The 22,159-nt window shown below is 42.2% G+C and overlaps 2 protein-coding genes and 1 long non-coding RNA gene across 3 annotated transcripts; 2 read left to right on the forward strand and 1 right to left on the reverse strand.

Annotated features, from left to right (window-relative positions):
* The first annotated feature begins 6,770 nt into the window (after positions 1-6,770).
* LOC136552795 (uncharacterized) lies at positions 6,771-8,959 on the forward strand. Its single transcript, XM_066544366.1, has 6 exons — positions 6,771-7,082; positions 7,198-7,257; positions 7,351-7,408; positions 7,547-7,690; positions 8,213-8,380; positions 8,467-8,959. Exons 1-6 carry the CDS (start codon positions 7,024-7,026, stop codon positions 8,566-8,568), a joined length of 591 nt encoding a protein of 196 aa, XP_066400463.1. The 5' UTR covers positions 6,771-7,023; the 3' UTR covers positions 8,569-8,959.
* Positions 8,960-9,508: 549 nt separating this feature from the next.
* On the reverse strand, positions 9,509-10,102 carry LOC136552797 (dirigent protein 5-like). The gene has a single exon (XM_066544367.1). It carries the CDS (start codon positions 10,100-10,102, stop codon positions 9,509-9,511), a length of 594 nt encoding a protein of 197 aa, XP_066400464.1.
* Positions 10,103-11,992: 1,890 nt separating this feature from the next.
* Positions 11,993-13,419, forward strand: LOC136552796 (uncharacterized). Its single transcript, XR_010782880.1, has 2 exons — positions 11,993-12,195; positions 13,097-13,419. It is a non-coding gene; the product is annotated as an uncharacterized lncRNA (long non-coding RNA).
* The last annotated feature ends 8,740 nt before the right edge of the window (positions 13,420-22,159 follow it).

A 22,159-nucleotide genomic window follows, 5' to 3' on the forward strand; every position in this document is an offset into this window, starting at 1 on the left:
GTGCATAGATGGGCTGGTGGTGGTTTGTATCCACCACTACTATAAAAATAGCTGCTGTAACACACTCTTGTAACTTGCTATACACTACTATAAAAATAGCTGCTGTAACACACTCTTGTAACTTACTTGCTATACACTCTTGTAACCATCAATGTGCTACATAGTCTCTATAGGAGCACAAAACTGTATCGTTTATTGAGTATAAGAAATCGGTTAGTCGTTGTATCGAAAAATTATTATACAAAATTCATATTATGGGAGAAAGCATTTCCATTGTCGCCCAAACAATGTATTATTATTTTTATTTTCTTATATTCGATGTATACTTATACCCCGTACTAATGTGTATATTAACAATAAAATCAAAGTTGATTTAGTGTGGCGATACCTATAATACTATATGCATTGACCTTTCCTTTTTTTCTTCTTTTTTTACTCCATTCGAAAAGCCAAAACGTATTATAATTTGGAATGGAGGGAGTGATTTTTTTAAAAAAAAAGTCTAAATAACTATCTGTATACATAGATTATGTCGAGTTGGAGAAGCCGAAATTAGGTAAATATAAATATTGGTGAAGGTTTGGATGTCTAAGGTCATTGTGAACATTTCACTTAATTATTATATGTCACCTTTATCATTGCTACACCCATCTCCAAACGGATGCATTTTCTAGGTTTGATCTAATAAGTCAGGACTATTTAAAATTTGTCAGATTTTATCGAAAAATATTATTAATATTTATGATTCTAAATAAATATACTGTAAAAATATAGAATTGAATATTTTAAATCGCCTGCCGAGAAAGATGACACTCCATGATTACCTTCATACACTTGCTAAAATTCGTGTGAAAACATAGGTTAGCAGAATCAGTGCCTGCGGTTCTGCAATTTGTGCAAGCCCAACGGCCATCAGACTGACCCGACTCCGCAGCATCAGCCATCAGAGCACCTCGCTGCTTGAGCCTTTAGCAGAGTGGCCTCGTCTCCCTTTCCCCCTCAGGCCTCAAAAAGACTCGCCTCGATCAAAACGCACGCCAAAAATGGCGGGCCTCAGCGGCGGCGGCGGCGGAGGAGGAGGAGGCTGGGGCGACGACGACTGGGACCTCAGCGCGGAGCAGCTGGAACAGATGGAGCGGGACGCCATCCGCCAGCTCGCCGAGCGGAAGGCCTCCGCCTCCGCGGCCTCCACCGCCCCCGTCCCCACCTCCCCTCTCGGGGCCACCTCGCCGCTCCCCTCCCGCGCCACCGCGCCGGCGGCGGCCGTCTCGTGGCCGCTCGGGGGCAACCACCCCGCTGCCAGGGCCTCTCTGGAGGCCCGCTTCGGCACGGTTAGGGTTTTCTCCGCTCCGTTGCTGTTTTGGGGGTTTCTTGTTGGCGCACTGGGGATTGGTTCGGTTGTCGGATATTGAATTTATGGTTAACGCATTTGGAAATTCTTCTCCTTTTTCTTTTTGAAAGACCGGAATTCTTTTCTTTTATTACCAAGCTCTTTGTATTCTGTAGCGATTTTCCCCTATCAAAAAAATAGAGGGGTTCTTGTCGGAGAACTCATGGGTTCATAAAACGGTTCAAAATGTAATACGAATTTAGGTCAATGCTGCATATATACAAATGTGGTGGTAATCTTGAGAGCGTTCTCATCGAGTCATTCTATGCAACTGAGTTCTTTGGACAACTGGGTTTCCTGTTTGAAGAAATGGCGAATTTTGGTGTGTTCTCTGAGCTCATCGTTTCGTGCTCAATACCTCTTTATGGTCAATTTGTTGAAAGGTCGGGAGGTTTGTGGTTCAAGTACCACCAGAGTTTGTGTTAATAAGCTAAATCTTGGTATTGGATTGTTATTTGTTTTCTTCATCTTTGCTTCAAGGATGTTTTTCCCCTATTATCTCTCCTTCATTTTAGTGTGCAAGTTTGAAAATCAAAAGTGTAGGAACTTTTTCTCTTGTTGAAATAAAATTTATGTTCTGGCTGGATAATCAATAGCTTGGTGTAGAGAAGATCATTAGTTAATCAGTTAGGCATAGAGGGCTTTTGCTGCTGTAAATCTTAGTTTCTTTTATATTTATAACTAACTTTGCTAATAAGCGCAATCCCTATCTTTTTCCATTCTCAGGTAGAAGCACTTTCTCCCTCGAGAAATGCAGGTAGATAACATTATAGGTCCTTTCATAGTTTGTTCTAATATGGGCTGGTGCTTAAGTTTATTTATCCTTTGCTTTCACTTGTCATTCAATTGAATAATAGCCAGGGCAGTTCACCTAAGATATCTGTTCATCTTTTCCTCCATTCTAGCAGGATGATCGCTGCAAGATTCCCATACAACCAGGTATATCCCCACAACAAATCTTGAATCACGTGTCACTGAATTATATGAAACTATAATCTGCTTGATTCTATTTATTGCTCAGTTACTTGTTGATGCATTTCGGAAGACACCAAAAGCCAGTTGGAATGCTAAAGAAAGGTTTCTTTACAGTTTACACATTCTTTTAATTTTCATGATCACCATATATTTTCTGTAACATGGAAAAACTTGATGTCTGCTGTAAAATTCACTATCTGTTCTAATTGTTCTTTTACTTAATCCAAAACAACAGGGTATGGATGTTTCCTCCCTCGTCTTTAGCAATAGTAGAGGATTTTCCTCGTTCAGTACCTGAATTAGCTGTGGAGGTAACAGTTATCATCTGTAATCCCATTTCCCATTGCAGTAATGTTCTTCTGAAGTTCTGATTATTTAATTTTATTGCTTTCTTGCTTAGTTGGTTGACCTATATGCTGTTCATACTTAAGTACTCAACTTCTGCATCATTCACATGTTAACTAGTTAAACTTAAACGAATTCAAAGTAACACTTAAAAAGCGAACTCATGAAGTTAGCAAGCAGCTGTCCTACAAGTCCATTTTGTGTAGGAGTCCTCTCTGTTTTTCTTCTTCTTCTCAATTTATGCGAGGAAGTTTGCAAACCTTGTGTTTTCAGCTTGTGACAAAAACTCAGTGAGACACAAGTTGTGCCATCTTCCATTTTGTTATTTGCACTTGGTTTGAATATTGATTCATGTTATTCATTTTTCTGTCATTTAGCTTACTGTGATTAGTCTGTATTTGTGCTTGTCTGGAAGTATGATTCTATTTTTCCTAATCACAGATCTATACTGATTCAGCTGTAGCCAAAATTCCAGCTGTGTTGGATTTCCTGGGTACTATGATTGAGGTGATCACCTGATATTATAATTCTATATATTTGTCAAATTACCCTTTTATTCTACCCTTGTGCTGGAATGTGCTAGTTAGTGCAGGTTCATTATTCCAAATGAGGATTATATTTTCACTTGCTGAAGCTGATAATGCTGTCGAGTTATCACCAATTGCCACTGACCTATACATGGCCCCCACAATTCTCCTGTGTCCCATTTTCTTTCATTGGGGATCACATTTTGACAGTGTATAATTTGAAAAAAGAAACAATATCCCTCCTATTCAAATTCTTTTTAAGCCAACTTGATTTTGTTGTATCATTGCATCAATAAACATACCCCTCCCCCCACCCCCACCACACACACATTGTTCACAGATTCCACTATGGATGTTTTATAAAAACTAACTTGATTCAACTTTAGTTAGATCTCAAAGTTGTTTTGGGAGGTTACAGTAATGTTGCATTGCCAGGAATGGGCCATCCTTCTATGAACTGGCCCTCAAATTCCTTTTTTATCACATAAATGACAATGGTCTGTTGGCCCATTATTCTCATTTTAAATATGGTACAAAAACTTACAAACATATTTTTGTCTTTACAAGCAATATCTAAATTCTTTGCTTTACCATCTACATCCAGGCAGGTTGCAAGTTCTTAATATTTGCTCATGACCAACCCATGATTGATGCCATTGAGCAACATCTTTTGTAAGAATCTAATAATGTATTTGATGTTTTACTCGTTTATGCTACACGTGGACCTACTATTTGCCACCATGTTTCAGAATAAGAAAGTAAAGTGTATCAAAATTGATGGCAAGACACCTTTAACTACAAGACAAACCTTAGTCACAGATTTCCAAGAGAACGATGACATCAAGGCAGCAGTGGTATGTTTTACTTATTCATATTCTACACAAAAATACTTTAATGTAAACACTAAAGACACTAGGCCCATAAACTAATCTATCTGCCTAACACTTATTACTGTATGTGCATATTTAGCATTTGGGGATGCACACAAACATCGAAGAAATAAATAGAGAAAAAACAAAGAAAAAACTCACCTGCTGCCGCCAGAGACGGAGTTCGCTGGTGTTAGGGTTCGGGGTTCGTGGGGTGTTCCATGGTTTCTGGGCTTAGAAGGGGTCGCTGGGGAGGATGCTGGACTGACGGTTGAGATGGCGGTGGGGGTGCTGCTCACTGTGGCTGTGGGAGAGGCCAGTTGGGCGTGGGAGGTTGACTCCTTGGATACAGAGAAGTGTTCTGATGAAGGTTCGAAAACTATGTGGTTAATGAACTGACAATTAGCTCTGTTGGTTGAGGGTGTGGATGTACACCCAGGCCACATCAAGTTTGAGTCCTCGGCAAGCTAAACTTTGGTGCCTATTTTCTTCTCATTATAAAGCTGCCTAGTTCCTCCTAGGTTGGTGTAGTTCCTTTCGAACATTTGTAATTGACAGTCAAAATTTAGTCCCTGTTTGGCACAGCTCTAGCTTCCAGCTTCACCTCAAATCTGAAAGTTTGTTTGCTAAAATCGAGACCTTAAAGTCTTTTTTTTTCTTTGTCTAGAATAAAAGAAAACAGTTCAACCATACAACTTAGGTGCATCCACAGCTCTAGCTCCACAGATTTCTAGAGCTAGAATTACCCAGCTCTGCCAAATAAAGCCTACATATATGGTATTATCCAATGTTCAAACCATGCGGGCAGGTTATATAGATTTTCCTGGAGTGTTAATGGGTACGATCTAATGTGAGTATAACATACCAGTTATCCATCAAAGCCGGAGGCTATGGGATAACTTTGACAGCAGCGAGCACAGTAATCTTTGCTGAGTTGTCATGGACTCCTGGGGCATCATTCAAGCTGAAGATCGTGCTCATCGGATTGGTCAGGTGAATATCAGGCACATTACTTTGTAGCCAGCAGAGTCCTTTGATTCTTTTTTGTTGTATTATTTATTTGGTGGGGCTGCAATTTTGTTGTTGAAGTCTTCTTTGAATATTTATAAACTTTCTGTTGATAATTTGTTACCGGAAGGTCCTGGGTTCGAGTCGCGGTCTCCTCGCATTGCATAGGCGAGCGTAAGGCTTGCCACTGACACCCTTCCCCAGACCCCGCACAGAGCGGGAGCTCTCTGCACTGGGTACGCCCTTTTTTTCTGTTGATAATTTGTTATTATTGTTTTATTTGATGGTACTGTGATTTTATTGTTGAAGTCTTCTTTGCATATTAATATACTTTCAGTTGATAATTTGATGTTCCACTTATAACAGCAGACACATTCTTATTTTCTTCATGATTCCAGGTTTCATCAGTCAACGTACTTCTCGCGAACGGTACTGTAGTTGATCTTATGTGGTATGTCCTGAACTTTGCTTTCCGTACTAAATGTGGCGATTTAGGTCATGTACTCAGCATAGGTCTTTTGTTGCTCTGGTTTTGCTTCCCAGGGACGCTGTTCAAGGCAAACTTGAGAATCTTGGGCAGGTTCTGTATCTCTCAAACCGGCATCTGAGTTTTTTTTTTAAACCATGATTGACGCCATGAGTTGAGTTGGACTAAGGAAGCAACAATCTTGTTTTTGTTTTGTCAATTCATTCAGATGCTGGACGGGCAGGAGAACACGCTGGACGTTTCCCAGATTGATTGCAGGCCAAGTCCCTCAAGCAGCGGAAGGCACTGGACGGCTTGGGACCAAGCCCCTCGAAGCAGCAGAAGACACTGGACGGCTTCCTCAAGCGGCCCAGCACCTCCACGTAGTATGCCCAGCCCCAGCACGAAGCAGCCTCGGCGGATCTGAGGTTCTGAGGGACGGCACCAGATCAAGGCACGGGTCGTTCACGACTTTATGTTGTCTTGTAGGTCGTGTTTGGACTAGGCGCTTTGGCAGACCGTGGTTGCAGCGGCACCAGCCCCTAACATCCTTGTATTTTGGCTTTGGTGGTTTGTAAAATGCCATGGTCGAACTCTTACTGATGACTCGGGTCTATAATGTTGCTAGTAATGGCCGGCATTTGCTTAATCCTACGGTTGCCGGGTGGTCGATTCCGGAGCGGTGGTATACTTGGATGAACTGACAAATGGGGCTAACTTGTGTATCCTGAAAAGTGAAAATTTAACCCCGGTTTGGACTAATGGCATTGCGCGATGCCGATGCGTTTGAGTTCGGAAACTGGAGAGGTGATGATGGGTTGCAACCATTTCTGCATTCTGCTATCCAAATATCCAATGCTCAAGGAACCATCTGAATGGGCCTTGATTGAATAATAATGAACAAAGGGAAAAACCTAGGCAGCCCTGAACCGAGACTGAACACTTCTCGTTTTCCTAGCAACGGCCGCTCGGCAGCTAGCTCCTGTTTGGCTGGCGGGCCCACTTGTATTTAAAGGTATTCATTTCAATAATATTATTGTTTTAAAACATAAAAATCACATGGAATTCACGAATTCAGCCCAAAACAAAACAAAAGCATCCTAGGCGCTCTCTCCCTCCCTACCGATGGCCCAGCAAGAAGGCCCAGTGTCCGGTGGCCCAACTTCTCCCCCGCCACTCCGCCAGGGTCCCTGTCACGCACGCCGCACAGCAGAACACGGACGCCGCACGCGCCGTCGCGACATTGCCCGCTACTTTTCCCCAAACCCTAGCGGCTAGCGGCGGCGGGACTCCGGCGACGGCGCGTGGCGGCTGCAACGGCGTGCGCTGGGGCGGCGGCCGCATCTGGCTCGGGCGGCTATTAGGTTTTATGCTGTTAGTTTCTTTTTTGGCAGCCCTTTGTATTTTGAATACCCATCCTTAAAATTCTGAGCCCGCCTGCCGATGAGCAAGAAGAGGAAGTCTCTGAATCCAGTCAACTCATTGAAAGACAGCGAACAAGTGTAAGCGTGTTGCCCAATTGTCATTTTACTAGTCTCTCCAGTTACGATTTGTGATGCACGCAGCTACTGCTTATTGTTCTGTTGCTAATTCATTTACTGTTCTGTCCTTGAGCAGATTAGCCTCAGATTTCATCAGAGGAGACGATCTTGATGACCTATTATCGAAGCTTGTCAGGTAGCACCTGCTATTCTCTCGCCTTTTGTTTTTCTGTGTTGCTTCATTCTCATGTTGACAAGGGCGTAAAATGTATTTTCCATTCTTTTGTAGGAGTGTGGAGAGTGCCAAGGCTTCAAGGGGAGGCTTACCAGAAAAGATATGGATGAAGGTATCATTATCCTTACCTTGGTTTCACCAGCTTTTTACCGTCATTGTTGGCAGTCTGTTCTGTTCTCCTGAGCAAGCTCAGTAGAATGCAGCTTCTCTCTCTCTCTTCCTCGCATTTTACGACTGTTTCAACTTGCAGCAACAATTTGCTATCGGGGTCAATGATGTCACACGGGTTCTTGAGCGAATGCCGCATTCTGTTACTGCTTCTCATTCTACTCAAAGGTCTAGTGAAGCACCAACTGTCTCAGGCCGACGTCAAGCTCCTTTGGTGCCATTTCAGGTTAATTTTTCTTTCCTAGTTTGCTGCTGGTGTACCTCTATAGGCAGTCTACAATGGAATTGTATTTCCATTTCCATTGTGTGTATATATGAGGTGGAAGGAAGTGGCTTCTTAGTCGCAGCATGTACTGGATTAACTGCACAATATTGTACCATTTTGATTTTATCGAAGAGAAAGACATCAAGTAATTTTTTCTTGAACTTTGGCCACCTCCAACTTATCTTTTGTTACATACTGTGATATAAAGCCTTAATAATCAATTCTTGCATCAAATATATGCCGCCTTCTCCAAAGTTCAAACGAAGTCATTTAAACTGTTTTATTTTACCATGTATAGCTTATTCTCTATCAGCTCCATACGCAACAATAAAATGAGCCAATTAAGGATACATGTTGATCATGTTCAACCAAGAGCAAAGAAGAAGGGCGATTTCAAGTGTCACATACATCGATGACCACAGTTTTTGTGACGGAGCACTGAAACTGACAAATATTCCTTATCTTATTAATGCAACATTGCAGGCTGTCCTTGTAGCTGCTGACTGCAACCCCAAATGGTTAACAAAACACATACCAACACTAGCATCTACAAGGCAGGTACCAGTGTTGTGCGTGAAGGACAAGAAGGGAGGCTCACTAAGGTTAGGTCATGTGGTGAATGTCAGAACAGCGCTTGCCATTGGAGTAAAGGTGAGCTTGCTTTCTTTTCTCATGGATTCTGATAAACTTATCTGTCTAGAAAGTATTCCTGAGACCTGTCTTCAACTGCTTATTAGGCCAGAGATAGCATAGTCAACAAGACTGTTGATGAGATCCTGAAGGATAGTAAGCTGGTTGGCAATGAAGTAACACCAAGTCCAGTAACATGTTTGGACTAAAAAGCTTGTACTTCTGGGCGTGCGACATCCCAGAATCATCTCATAGATGGGTTAACATGGACATAGAGCAAAGAAGTTTTAGAAGGGGATCGAGTATCTTAGCAAATTGTGGCAATGTCAATCTAAACCCTGACATTTGGAGGACTTTTTTCAGAAATTAGTCATGGGAAATAGGACAGGCTATTTGTTTGGTCCGTGCGACATTGTTTGAATAGTGAACCTAGATGCCCATTGTGATCTTGATTTTCTGCTGTGTCCTGCTCTACTTATAAAACTCCATTGTAAAAACTCCAATGTAAAAATATGTTGGAATCCTTGTTTATTGGGTACAACTTTTTCTTGAGGCTCTACAACGGCCCATTAATTTTTCTTGTTTTGCTAGCAGTTCTGGTTGTGTTGGCTTATCCTGTGGTCACTAACATTGTGTTGGCGATTGTGGGCTAGTGTTGTTATATGTTTTCGTTTTTGTATCTATCTGTTTATTCCTTCTTTGTTATACACTAGACTGACGCTTTAATGTGTTCTCTTTTCTTTAAAGAAAAACATTGAAGGCTAAAGAATATAGGAGTAGGAAACATTCTCAATCTATCACTACATCACGACACAGATCGTTTATTTGTCGAGAATCAGCCAGCAAAAAGTTATTAAATGGGTACTCCTACCGTTCCAAACTAAGTCGTTCTAGATTTTCTAGATATATTATAATACTTAGATATGTATATATTATGTCTAGATACATAGGTAAAGATACATGTCTTCTTGCCACTCTTGAAGCAGCTAGCGTGTCTGAGAAAACCAGAAGAAAATATGAAACAATATATAGCTCAACAAGTGAGACATGCATGTGCAATGTAGTGTACTTTCCAAAAAAAGAGAAAATAATACTATATTATATGCTTGTCCATCTTGCCATTCTTGAAGCAGCTAGCGTGACGAGACTTTAGACGTAGCACTCGTAGAGCTTGATGTCCATCTGCAGCCTGAAGTAGTACAAGCCCTCGAAGGTGTCGGTGCGAAGGGTGGCGATGCCGCGCGCCATGAAGAAGTCGCCGGTGCCACCGACGACGGAGATGTCCCGCGTCTTCTCGGCGATGATGTCGGCGCCCATGAGGTTGAGCGTGCCCCTGTGCGCCGTGGAGTTGAACACGAGCGAGAAGGCGAACCACGCGCTCGGCGACTCCTTCTTGTCGTAGAAGTAGAAGCCCTCGGCGCGCGCCACCGGCTCCGACGCCAGCTCGTGCCCCGCCGTCACCACGTCGTTGAACACCACCACCTCGCCGAAGTAGCTGTCGTTGACGGACACCGACCTGCTCAGCAGAGTCGGCTGCGCCGCGACCGCCGACGTCGCGTTCGCCGTGTTGGTGCCGTCGTAGAGGATGTCGTGGTAGTAGACCGTCATCTTGTGGCACGGCTCGCCGTCGGAGCTCGAGACGAGCTTCTTGCGGCCATGGGCGACGTCGCCGGAGGTCAGCCCAAGCAGCAAGATGACGACACTGATCAAGCTAAGCTTGTAAGATGGCGTGAGGCCCTGCATTATTACTGTTAATATAATCGAAGGGTGCAACTCTGTATATAATAATGTCAGTGCTATAGAGAGGCTTAAGCAGCTAGCTAGTTACTGGAGCAGCTAGCTCTCCTGTTTGTATTGTGTGTGATCTTGAGCCGTGCATTGCATATTTATAGAGTTGTTGTATATAGGAAGTGATATACAATCGAGGGCCCTTTTTTTTAATACTCGATCTCGCCCTGGACTTCACTGGCTTGGAGCACGATGCTCTTTAGCCGCTTAGTTCACAGGGCCTGCTTTGGTGTTTGCCGCGGTGCTTGTTCCTCGTTACGGTCGCTAAGTAGGCTTATGTAATCACAACCGTGTGAGTTTTGGGGGTGTTTGACTCGGTAATCACCAATTACTGTCCAAGCTTTGTATTGTTAAACTCTACTTCTGCTTAATGAAAACTGTGCTTCGGCACGGTCACAAAAAAAAAGATACTCGGATCTCATATTCATCTCATTCTACGTGCGTGTGGATGTGGATCGATGTGTAAGTTAGTCTATAAGTTTCACCCTAACCCTAACACATATGAACTGAGGTAGATCCGAGGGCATTCAAACAAGCCCTGAGTTCGAATTGTTGCGGAACTGGTTTGAACGATGTTCTGAGTAAAAAGGGACGGAAGCGATCAGAATACATAGCATATCAGCATCTATGCATAGTTGGTACGGGTACCATCTCAATATGACGTACGCGTGACTTTATTATTATTATAGGTAGCTACATCACATATAATGAAAATGACCATTCAAATTATTTGCTGCCCTTATCGTTGTCAATAAGTAGGTGTGCGCAAGTGTCAAATAGGAAAGTATCTGTGCACACGCAGCATGACATTGGGATAGATAGGCAAAGAATCTATCCCAATGCAATGTCATTCATTACATAGATTCTTTACTTTGGTATTTTTCTTTCCAAACTCATATGTGTTGATTAGAACAAATGTGGCCAAAATTTGATGTATTTCACGAGGATGACCAATGAGAGAAAAAACTACTTCAATCAGCCAAAACTATCACAAAATCATGAAATCGTATAGTTTTTTTATTTTTTGCAAGCTATTGGGTCAACCGCTTCCTTGATTGATGCATGAGAAGCTCGCAAGCAACACAGGGGACATAGTTTGGATTTTTTTTTCTTCACAAGAAGCTTGTCACAAGCCGAAACAAATATGGCATTCATAACAATGCTGTATATGCTTGGTCCATTGACATAGAGAAGCATCTACCCGGTGCTTGTCAAAGTGATATTTCTCCCAAGTTCGGTGCTACCACATCAATGAAACCCCTAGAACTTGTAGCATGGTTATTAGAGTATCTCCAATAACTCCTTAAAACAATTGCTTAATTAGCTGTTTACTAAAAAGTAAAAAACATCCCTCTAACAATTTTGTATCTAAATTCCCTAAAGATAAACACTTTTAAATATCTTGCTAAATTTCTAGGTATGCGTGTGTTCTGCACTTGGGGCTAGTTTTCTCTTCCCGCATGTGGTTTTGTTTGCCCAGTGCCAATTTACTTTATTTCTCTAGCCATTCATAGGCATGCCAAGACGATATGCCTGCTTGGCCGGGGCTGCGGTCGGTCGGGACTAGCGGCGACGGACTTATGGCGACATGTGAGGAAACTATTGTATGGTGACCTCAGTGTATGTACCATCCAAATATTATAAATTTATTTTAAAGAGCTTTTTACTTGTATGACCCTAGAAAAAATACAGCTTTTATGTATAGCCTTATTTTTTTTAACTTCCTTGTATGGCCCTAGACCGAAATTTCGTCCTTCCTCCGTCAAGTCTGTTAGGGGATCCGTTAGTCTCCCCACTAGTACATATGCGAAATGTCTAGATTACCCTTCTGCTCTTCCTCCCTTCAACCGAATCGGACCGAGCTTGGGGAAAAGACCGAGCGCTACGAGCGTTGCCGCCCGCCAGGTCGAGCACGCGCGACCGGGGCTGGTCCGGCGCGGCCAGCCCGACGCGGCGCCAGGCGGCCCCTCCCGCGGTCATCCCAGCCTTCCAGCGGCGCGGAGGGGCAGCCCGGCGCGGACGGCGCCTCCAGCTGCTCGTGTCGTAAGGTTATCCATTCATTATGTAAAGAGCAGTGCACATCAAATAGAAACTTGTGGATTTACAGTTCTGTAAGATTCACAGTTCACCTGATATCTTGATGTAGATGATTTTCTGAAATTTGCATCGGGCCATTACGAAACTATGTTTCTGGAGTTAGTATGGCATGTCTGTGGCCATGTTGTTCTAGACAAGTTTATCTATTTCTCAGAAAACTGCATGACGGACAGTTGTTGCCTATTATTTCAGAAAAAAATGCATGCTGATGCAGTTCTGAAAACGCTACTGACAACTGAGTGTGCAGGAGTGCTTACCAGTGTTTGTAAAATTCTAGCATGGTGAATTTTACTTGCTGTTTTGTTTTCAGTAATATTCCTGTTAGTTAGCTAAGAATTTTACCATGTCTGTTGTTGCCATGAAGTGCTACTTGCTGTTTTACCTTTCCAGACAATTAAGTTATGTTACTTAGCATGGTGAATTTTACATGGTCCTATTTCTTGCAGTTATGGCTACCTAGATAAAATGGTGAACTATTTTCTCTCAAATGAACTTGATTTCTGACCTGTAGCTATTGTTCTCTGAACCTGATGTTAGACCTATTGCTGCTGTTGTTCTGTGAACTTGATTTCAGAGAAAATGTGAACTCTTTTCTCTCGAGTGTGAACTATGTACATTTTTCTCTCAAGTATGGCACAAGGAAAGCATAGGAATCAATCTAGGTACATTTTTTATGTGTTGTTCTGTTACTCAGAGAATAAAAATGTTGCTATTATAACAGGAAGTGAAAAGTTCTTTCTTACAAGTATCTAAAAGTGCTGTTGTTCTGTGATGTTTCCCAGCAACTACTGTTCTGTCTTTTACCGCATAGGATGCCATTATCTGAATGCTATATGAATTTTTCCTTCATAGGACAATGCTATCTGAATGTCACCTCACAGGGAAACCAAGTTGAACACCTGTTCTACCCATCAAGAAGAAGCTAGACCTTCCAAAGAAAAAGGCCTAGACATTCCGAAGGTGCCATTTGATAGCCCATTGATGGGTACAAGAAGCAAGACAAGACTTCCTAGCAGCCCTGCCATGAGCACGCGAAGCAAAAGAAGGCTCAGCCTTTGATTTGTGATATGCATATTGAATTCGCTCGTTGTATGTGAGACCAATGTATGTTTAAAACTGTACTTTTGTGTGACCTTATTTATGTGAAACTGAAACTACGGTGGATTTGTGAACAATTTATGTGTCAACCTATGGTTAATTGCAATGCATTTGTGCAATTTTTTATGCATTTGATAAGCTCATTTTATTTTTTTTCACCAGGGGTAAAATGGTTATTTTACCCTTGACTTAACATCGTCAAGTGACTAAAATGGACGGAAGGCCATAGAAGGAATGGAATTTCGTTTTGGAGCCATATAGGTATGTTAAAAAAAAGGGCATAGAAGGAAGAGACATTTTTTTCAGGGCCAAACAGGTAAAAAGCTCTATTTTAAAACATTACTAGACCTAGGGTTCTTACTCTCAAACCAATGGTGGTGTTGAAGGTGCTTATAGTTTGGAGCCGATAAATAACTGAATAATTTTAGAGGTGCATGTGAACTGTATGACTAGTTAGAAATACGGATTGTATTCAAACAGGACTAACTAGTTGCGCATCTCCATATCATATACAACTCCTACCGCAGCTAAGGATGAAAACAGACGGTTTTCCATATTTTTTACGGAAACGGAAACGGGATAGCCGGGAGCGGAAATGACAACAGGATAAGCGGTAATACGAAAACGGATAAATAAAAACGGAAAATAGACGAAATTGGACGGTAAGCGGAAACTTAAAACGGGATTGCTTGTCACAAAGGACAACCCAAATACAGAAATGGAAGTGCATTGTTAAAAGGATAATACACCTAACAAATGAGTCACTACTACTAATCTAATAATTCGACGGATACATCGTTATGGCTAGATATTGTTGTCCCTTTTTTTCTGATGGTGTGCCAATACCACTAAAGTTGAATTTTATTGCCACTCTTTGGTGCTGGACAAGACGACCCAGACACACCGACAATTGCCACCTTTACTAGCAACTAGTTGGCTCCGTTCGACAGGTATTAAAATAGTTTCTGCTGATTTGTATGACTGGTTTATCGTGAGATATAAATACTGTTCCATGACTGATTTGTACGAATTAAAATCAGCTCAATAGCGAACAGAGGAGCCCACGACATGAGCAAAGGGAGCAGCTGCATTCATCACCGTACGAGTAGAGACAAGCACGGCACGCTGGTGCTGTTGCGTCCGCTGGCGAATCAGAGGCCGCACCATCCGTACGGGACAGAACGGGATTCATCGTCCTTAATGGCTGCTCCATATAAATCTCCTAAAACTAAAAAGAATAAAGTAGAGATATTTTTTATGCGATATTTATTTTGGTTCGTCCGTCAGTCTACGTCTACGATCCCACAACATCTTCTACATGCATAATTCTTCTTGATTGAATATTGTCTATTATGTGATAGAGGAATCACGATAAAATATGAAGTAGAAAATTATTGTGCTATCCATATACACATTGCATGTTTGCATGCACCAGCATACATGGCAACGAGCAAAAGAAAAGAGAACACAGAATGAAAGAGAATTAAGACAAAAGGAATCTCTTTGTATTTATGAGAACCTTGCCAAATTGCCTATATTTAATTATTTCCCCCCTTTGCATTTGCAAAAGGGACAGATTTTTCCTTTTTTCATTTGGCTTCACGCTCACGTATTTCATCGTCCTCGCTTGCTATTTCAGGTAGCGTGCCTGTGCGTTGCTACGGGACAACTAAATCTTTTGTACTAAAAATACATGGATCACACGATAATATAACAATACTGTTAAATTAAATACCGACGTTAAAATGACATTTAATTCAAAAAGTAAAGTTCGTGAAATTAACACAGTCACAGAGAGCGCGGCGTCGCAGGCTCATAAACTCTACTATATAGATTTTTTCGTGATATGACTAAGATAATATTTTATATCGACAGAAAAAATTCTCCGATATCCATTTCTTTCTTGCGCCAATAAATTCATGAATAAGTTTCGCTATATCTCCATATAATTCTGTACACACAGGTTCGAGTATATATGTAAATATTAGTGCCTATCACATGGATAATACTACGTGTCTTAAAAAATCTCTAATAAAATTTTAAAATAAAGTATGTTATACTCACCGTATAAATATATATGGCTTTAGGACTATTCCACACAGACATATATCGTAGAATAAGGTATCCACTTGAGTGTCTATTCCAAGATGTTGAATTAGGTGTTGTAATTCTTAATTTCGACACGTTTTTTTAGGTCAAGGTAACCAATGGTGACACTTTTCTTAGTAGTGCATAATTTTATGGTGCACCTCTTGACTGTCTGAGTAAGGACAAGTTAGCACTGCAAAGGCTCAGAAAAGCTGCTGAGAAAGTTAAGGTTGAGTTTTCCTCCACTATGCATACTAAACCTATGTCCCCGTTTATCATTGCCAATGCTTTTGATGCAAGGCAATTCAACATTATCATGATCATATATAAGTTTGAGTCTCTTGTGAGCAGTCTCATAGATGGACTCTTATCCTTTATGTGATCTACCTCAATGATATTGGCAAGACGATGGACCCATGTTGGAATGTCGCAAAAAAAATATCCACGTTTTGTCCACGATTTATTTCCCATGAATACATGCAGGTACTATGATAACACTAACTACACCAAATGAAAGATTATAGAGAATTTGCACTGCCTCTAGAAGAATTTATTTATTAAGTTCTTTGGACTCTACATGTAGTTTTGAAATATCTGTTTGCATGTCTTACCTTGTATCCTAATTCAAAATTTTGTAGTTTAATTAGAATATTTAGGTGATTGTATATATATAATATTCAATACAAGAATAATCTAGGGAAAATGGTATTCTTGCCCCTTACACAGATGTGCAATTGTGATTTTGTCCTCGTTTTTTTAATTTTATGATTTTGCCCTTAACTATTCACAAGTCAACGCGATTTTGTCTCTGGTCAACGCGAATTTACCCCTGTTTTTACCCTTGACCAAGGGCAAAATCGCGTTGACTTGTGAACAGTTAAGGGCAAAATCACAAAGTTAAAAAAACGAGGACAAAAATCACAATTTCACAACAAAGTAGGGGCAAGAACACAAGAGCCCCAATAATCTATGCATGATCTTCTTAAAAGATTTTCACAGTGTAAAGACATCTTCGTTTTTCATACATGCCCGTGCTAACGCTACGGTAAAAACAAAAGAACAATATATCAATTAAAAAATAAAAACAAAACTCATGCTCAAAGTCAAAGAGATAAATTATGGATGCTTGAATTTTGTCATCCATTATCTATCGGCGTGCCTATAAAATTGACTGAATAAACAATTAAACATAGATAGAAAACTAAATTAATAAAAGGATCATTGCAAGACATCAATCATCTCATAGCTTCGAACAATATCGCAAAGCTACTGAAAACTGTAACCGTGCTCTCACTTTAAACATTGTCCAGATAAATAGATTACAATGAAAGAAATGGATATCGGAGATTTCTTCCTGCCAATATAAAACATTATCTTAGCCGCATCATGGAAAGGTCTATAAATTAGAGTTTGTGAGCCTCTCCATGACTGTGTTAAATTCATAAACTTTGCTTTTTGGATTAAATGTCACTTTAACGTTGGTATTTAATTTTTACAGTATTGTTATCTTATCGTGCTATCCGTGTGTTTTTAATATAAATTGTTAGTTATCCCGTAGCAATGCACGGACACGCTACCTTGTAGAAAGAAAGAAAGAAAGAAAATGTTGAAAAACAACACTACACGCGAGGCGGCGAGAGCGTGCGGCCCATCGTCCTAAAGCCATCAAGCGACAGGGCCCTCCCACGAGAAGAAATCGGGCTGCAGAAGCCTTTCTTACCGGCCCGAGGCCCGCGGCCGCGGCCATTCCCCCTCCATGTGGGTGTGCGCGTGCCCCGTCGCGTCGTATTTGTCCGTCCGAAAGAAAACATAATGGGCTGAGACTCCTGAGAGGGACGAGGAAGGAAAAGGAACGAGAACGACCAACGGGCAACGACGGCACGGAACGGACGCCTCTGTGCCTGTGTGACCTGTGGGTGGAACAGGCCGGCTGCGGCACGCATATGTCCCTGACCCCAGCGGCCCGGCCTGAGGAGCGAGGAGGATATGGTCAGCTTGTATCGTCAGTCAGCGCGCCGCGAGAGCGTGCTATATGCATGAGAGGCCCTCGTGCCGTTACGTTGGCCTCTTCATCGGCCACCGACAGAGCCCCGTGGCCATGGGCCCTGTGGCGGCCGTATACGGACGCTGCAGAGCTGCCGCGTGCACCGTGCAGCAAGCTACCCTACCCGTCCGATTTTTAAAACGTGGGGCGCGCGTTACCCGCATGTGCATAAGCGGGCGGAGCAAGGCACGTGTCCGCGGGAGCAGCTACCACGCGCTGCAGCCTGCCGTTGCATACGATTACTTGCATCGGCTCCTGCTGCGCGGCCCCGGCCCAATCTCCGGAGAAACGGGGCGGCAACGGACGGCCCTGGGACACGACACGCGCTCGCGGCGCGGCCCCAATCTCGATACGACCTCTGCAGTGCCCACCGCACAGCACTGGCCGCGGCGTGGGGTCATTCGCCGGGACCGTCCTCCCACCGCGCGCGCGGCGAATGCATGCATGCGTGCAACCTACTGCGACGACGACACGATGCCGAAAGATGGACGGATGGCGACCGGCATGGCCGCGCCACCGGCCACCGCGCGCGAATTGAATCCAGCAGGCTGGCGATACGGATCGCTCCTGGTGGGGCAGTGGGCGCGCCGATCGACGTCACGCTGCAGCGCGGGATTTGATTGGGCGCACCAATGGATCTGCTGCATGTATGCATCAACCCGACCGCACCGATCGTGCATGCATGCTGTGCTTCTCCCTACCGTACATGTGCATAAGAGAAGCGAACCGGGCCCAAGTGTCATCCCTTGTATTAATTGCCTGCTGTACTGTAATATATAGGCTTACAGTTACAGCTAGAGTTCACCACTGCATCTCAAGTGGAAATGGAGCATCTCGGCTGGCACATGAAAATTTTCAGCATCGGCTACCCTGTGGATAGCCTTCCGATCCTCTGCATATATATTGCATTTCACTAGCAGCGCTGTCTTGCAGAGACGAGTCGTCACGTTACAGACTACCAGCACTGCAGCACATAATCGCTAGCGCGCGCTGTGGATACCGAAAGGCACTAATGGATGCCACTTGGTCGGCAACCATATACTATAGCACAGCACAGCACAGCACAGACGACGACGACGACGACGACGACCTCTCGTAGTATGTATCTGGTTTGAGCATAGCAGGTCGGTCAAGAACCTTGAACTCTCATGCACCTTTTGTAACGTAACAACCAAATGAGCTGTCCCATCGCATCGCGTCGTCACAACTCAACTGAGCAAGCCAAATTAAAATAAGTCGGTCTTTACCTCTTTATTCATACGCACAGAAAAAAAACATATTCTACGCACAGGACGATTTCACAAGAGATATATAGAGCAAGCTGCCAAAAGACAAAAGCGACACATGCACCAGACAATAATCAACGGTCCTCTATATACAAGCTTTGAAAGAAACACATGACAACTGGGGCCTCGGCTTCATTTTTTTTTTCTCGATCGGACATTTTGCCCGTTTTTTATTAAGAGTAATCGGAGTTTGCAAAGATCACAAAAGCGTCCGGTAATGGTGGCGAGGGACCATCATTGTTGAGCCGCTGCATCCTATCTACTGGATACATAAGACGTTGTTACATGATGAACATGTTTTGCGACCAAACGGGCAACACAGCTGACTGCACGTACGGTGGTTAACAAAATTGGAGCATTCGTATTTGCAATTTCACAAATTAATTAATTAGCTAGGGCCACGGCTGACTGCTGGACAAGCATCATGCGCGGTCAATGATTCCATTGGACAAAAAAAAAAAAGATTTGGTTGAAGCTCACACGCATTGACAGTCGTACAGATTTTGTTTCTGTACCATGCATGCGCGTGCAGTGAGTGAGTTTTTCTTTTTGTTTTTCTTCCTGGTTTATTTCCGTGGTGCCCCGTTCGCTTCAAGGTACTGTTCGCTGCTGATTTGTTGTAAGAAAAAAAATATTATTCCTTCACAGAAAAAGTACGGGTGAAAAGAAAAGCGAGCAGGGCAATGTTGCATTGCACTACTACATGAATGGTTTCTAGGACGGCTGGTGAGGCTTCGTAGATGCGGCTCGATCAGTCGTTTTTATCATACCGTCTCTATAAATCATGTATTTGTAGGGACGGTTCCCAGATCACTCTTACAAATCGATTTATAGAGGCGGTTGGTGTTATTAGCTGCCCCTACAAATCGATTTGTTACCGGCCGCCTCTATAAAATCGATTTGTAGCGGCGGCTGTAGTATTAGCCGCCCCTATAATATATGTTTGTAGGGGTGGTTCAGTCTAGAACCGCCCCTACAGTACATTTTTTCGTCAAATTTTTTTTAAATTTACAATTCAAATTCGACCAGAAAACACACACACACACATATATATATATATTTCAAATCTGACCACAAGCATAAGAGCATTATATAAACTACCATTACAAGTTCAATTCACAAAAATATATACAATCCATCATTAAGTAGACATAATTCACAAGTCTAATTCGTTCCATAAGTCCAAATTGTCCCACAAGGTAAGACCAATAATGCCAAGTTCCTCACAAGTTCTTGATCATCAGTTCATATTCCATATAATGTATGGACTTGGATAATTTCAGCATCGGCAAAACAAAGGAGAGAAGAGGAGAGGGGAGATTTGGCAAAAAAAAAAAAAAACACCTGCTTAGCAAACATAGAGCAGCAGCTAATGACAAAAATAGCCAAAAAATAGCAGCATTGGTCTCATTATTAGCAGAAAATCGATGAACTTTTAGGCTTCCGAGCTGCTGAAATAAACGTTTGTATCCCTTGACCCTTGCAACTAAAAAAGAAAAAATACGGAAGGAGCATTTGTTATAGTTTATGGTCTGATGAACTCTTGCCCAGTAGAATGATTATAATTATTACCTTAAAATTTTTATATTTCCTTTTATTTTAACATTGTAAATTTGTTATGCTCAGATGATAGTAAATTGGCAATAGTACTTGAGGTCCAGTCAATCCAATTGAAAGTGCATAAAAAACGTACTGTTGATTCTCTTTATCTCTTGTCCAAAATTTGCATATTTTTTCTTTATTTGTGGATCTGTTGTATTACTTATTGCTTAATAAGACCCAAAAGAAAATCCAGAATAGCTAGATGCCTAGATTGTCCCTTTGCTGTCTATGCTTCAATTATTTGAGCCGTTGACATTTAAAAAATGACTGGTATGGGGTTTTAGCTTCTCATCAGCATTGATTGCTAGCAACACATAACCTTATTTCTCACAAGTATGTTTTATCTGTGTTCGGTTTGGGCTGATGCGAACACTTGGTTCGAGGGGCAGCAGTAGGAAGAGGAGATGCAACAGCTGCAGGCAGAGCACCGTGCAGCATTGCAGGCAGCAGAGAAGCTACACAGGGAGAAACTGGTCGCTGAAAGGGAGGGCGAGAAAGAAGATGAGACAACAGATCCCATGGCTGCAGCAGAGACGCAAGCCATGAAACAAAGTTCTTAGGAATCAGATATCAACTTCATAACACATGTGCTACATTGGTGCCCGTTTGTCAAATACATGTTTTTTTTCAGCAGTGGCTACAATATGACTAATGAATCTTGCGATTGCGGTTCACTTAGCTGAAAGAATCCTAATTCTCACATGACGTGTGGTTCCTCTGGGTTTCCTCTTTTTTCTTTTTCCCCCGTTTGCCTTCTTACTATCTTACAGGTTAATATATATGCACTCTGGCACAAACTACAATTCTTGTCTTATATTATCCGCAGCACTCATACAGAAGGCATGAAGACTTGGAAATGCACACAGCATCTACCAAACTGGACTAGTGGAGCACGAGAAGCTTTCTGATCAGAGTCGAGCAGAGCTTACTAAAAGTGCGTAGTTCTTTTCATTGCATTCTCCTACCTGGCTTAGCGTTTAAGAACACACAAGAAACTAACAGACAAATGCCCCTAAGTACCAAGTTGTATCTGCAAAACATGTGGAAGGCATGAAGACATTCAAATTATTGATGCGCGCAGCATTTACCATTGCACGTCTGCTACATACTTAGCTGATAAGCTCACTCAGACTGGATTTGTGGATGAACAGAGGATGAAGTGAGGATACAGAATGTATCCAATCTTTCCTCACCAATCGCTCATTGTGTTCTATCTTGCTTTCTAATTTTCTGGACCATCGGATGGTGAAACGACGGTTAGATACAAGGGATGAAACTGTGATAACCAGGATGTCTTGCATTCAACCCCTAGACCATAAGTACCACTGCAAGAAGACAGCGACTATAGCAGACCCGACTCCAGCACTGGATAGAAACAGAGAGTGAAGCAGAGTTTGCCCAAACATTGTGGTTCCAAATGCCTCCCTTGCCTACATGGCTACATGCTACGTTCTAATATGCCTAGTTCTTTGCATTGCACTCTCATAAGGACCTGTCTCCCACCTAGCGCGATGCTACTAGGTAAGAATGCCCTTGAGTATTTCTTTTTGGTTCAGTGACATTCCCTTATAAAGACCATATCTCCTACCTAAGAGTTAGGGCATCCGAATAACTACTCATTGATGCATTTTTGGGAAACATAAAAATTATTTTCAAGAACCCTCCATATTTAAGTTGAAGGATATATATATATATATATATATATAGCTTTTACTATGCACTTGATACACACTATGTCTAGATACATAGTTAAAGCAAAGTATCTAGATTAGCCAAAATGTCTTATAATTTGGAATG

This window comes from Miscanthus floridulus, chromosome 4 (assembly GCF_019320115.1).
Source record: "Miscanthus floridulus cultivar M001 chromosome 4, ASM1932011v1, whole genome shotgun sequence".
Taxonomy (NCBI): Eukaryota; Viridiplantae; Streptophyta; class Magnoliopsida; order Poales; family Poaceae; genus Miscanthus; species Miscanthus floridulus.

Excerpts from the sequence above, each read along its gene's own strand:
- LOC136552795 (XM_066544366.1), top strand. The coding sequence starts at position 7,024 with ATGAGCAAGAAGAGGAAGTCTCTGAATCCAGTCAACTCATTGAAAGAC. Across the intron at positions 7,258-7,350 it reads CTATTATCGAAGCTTGTCAG|GAGTGTGGAGAGTGCCAAGG; the intron begins GTAGCACCTGCT and ends ATTCTTTTGTAG. Across the intron at positions 8,381-8,466 it reads CGCTTGCCATTGGAGTAAAG|GCCAGAGATAGCATAGTCAA; the intron begins GTGAGCTTGCTT and ends ACTGCTTATTAG.
- LOC136552797 (XM_066544367.1), bottom strand. The coding sequence starts at position 10,102 with ATGCAGGGCCTCACGCCATCTTACAAGCTTAGCTTGATCAGTGTCGTC.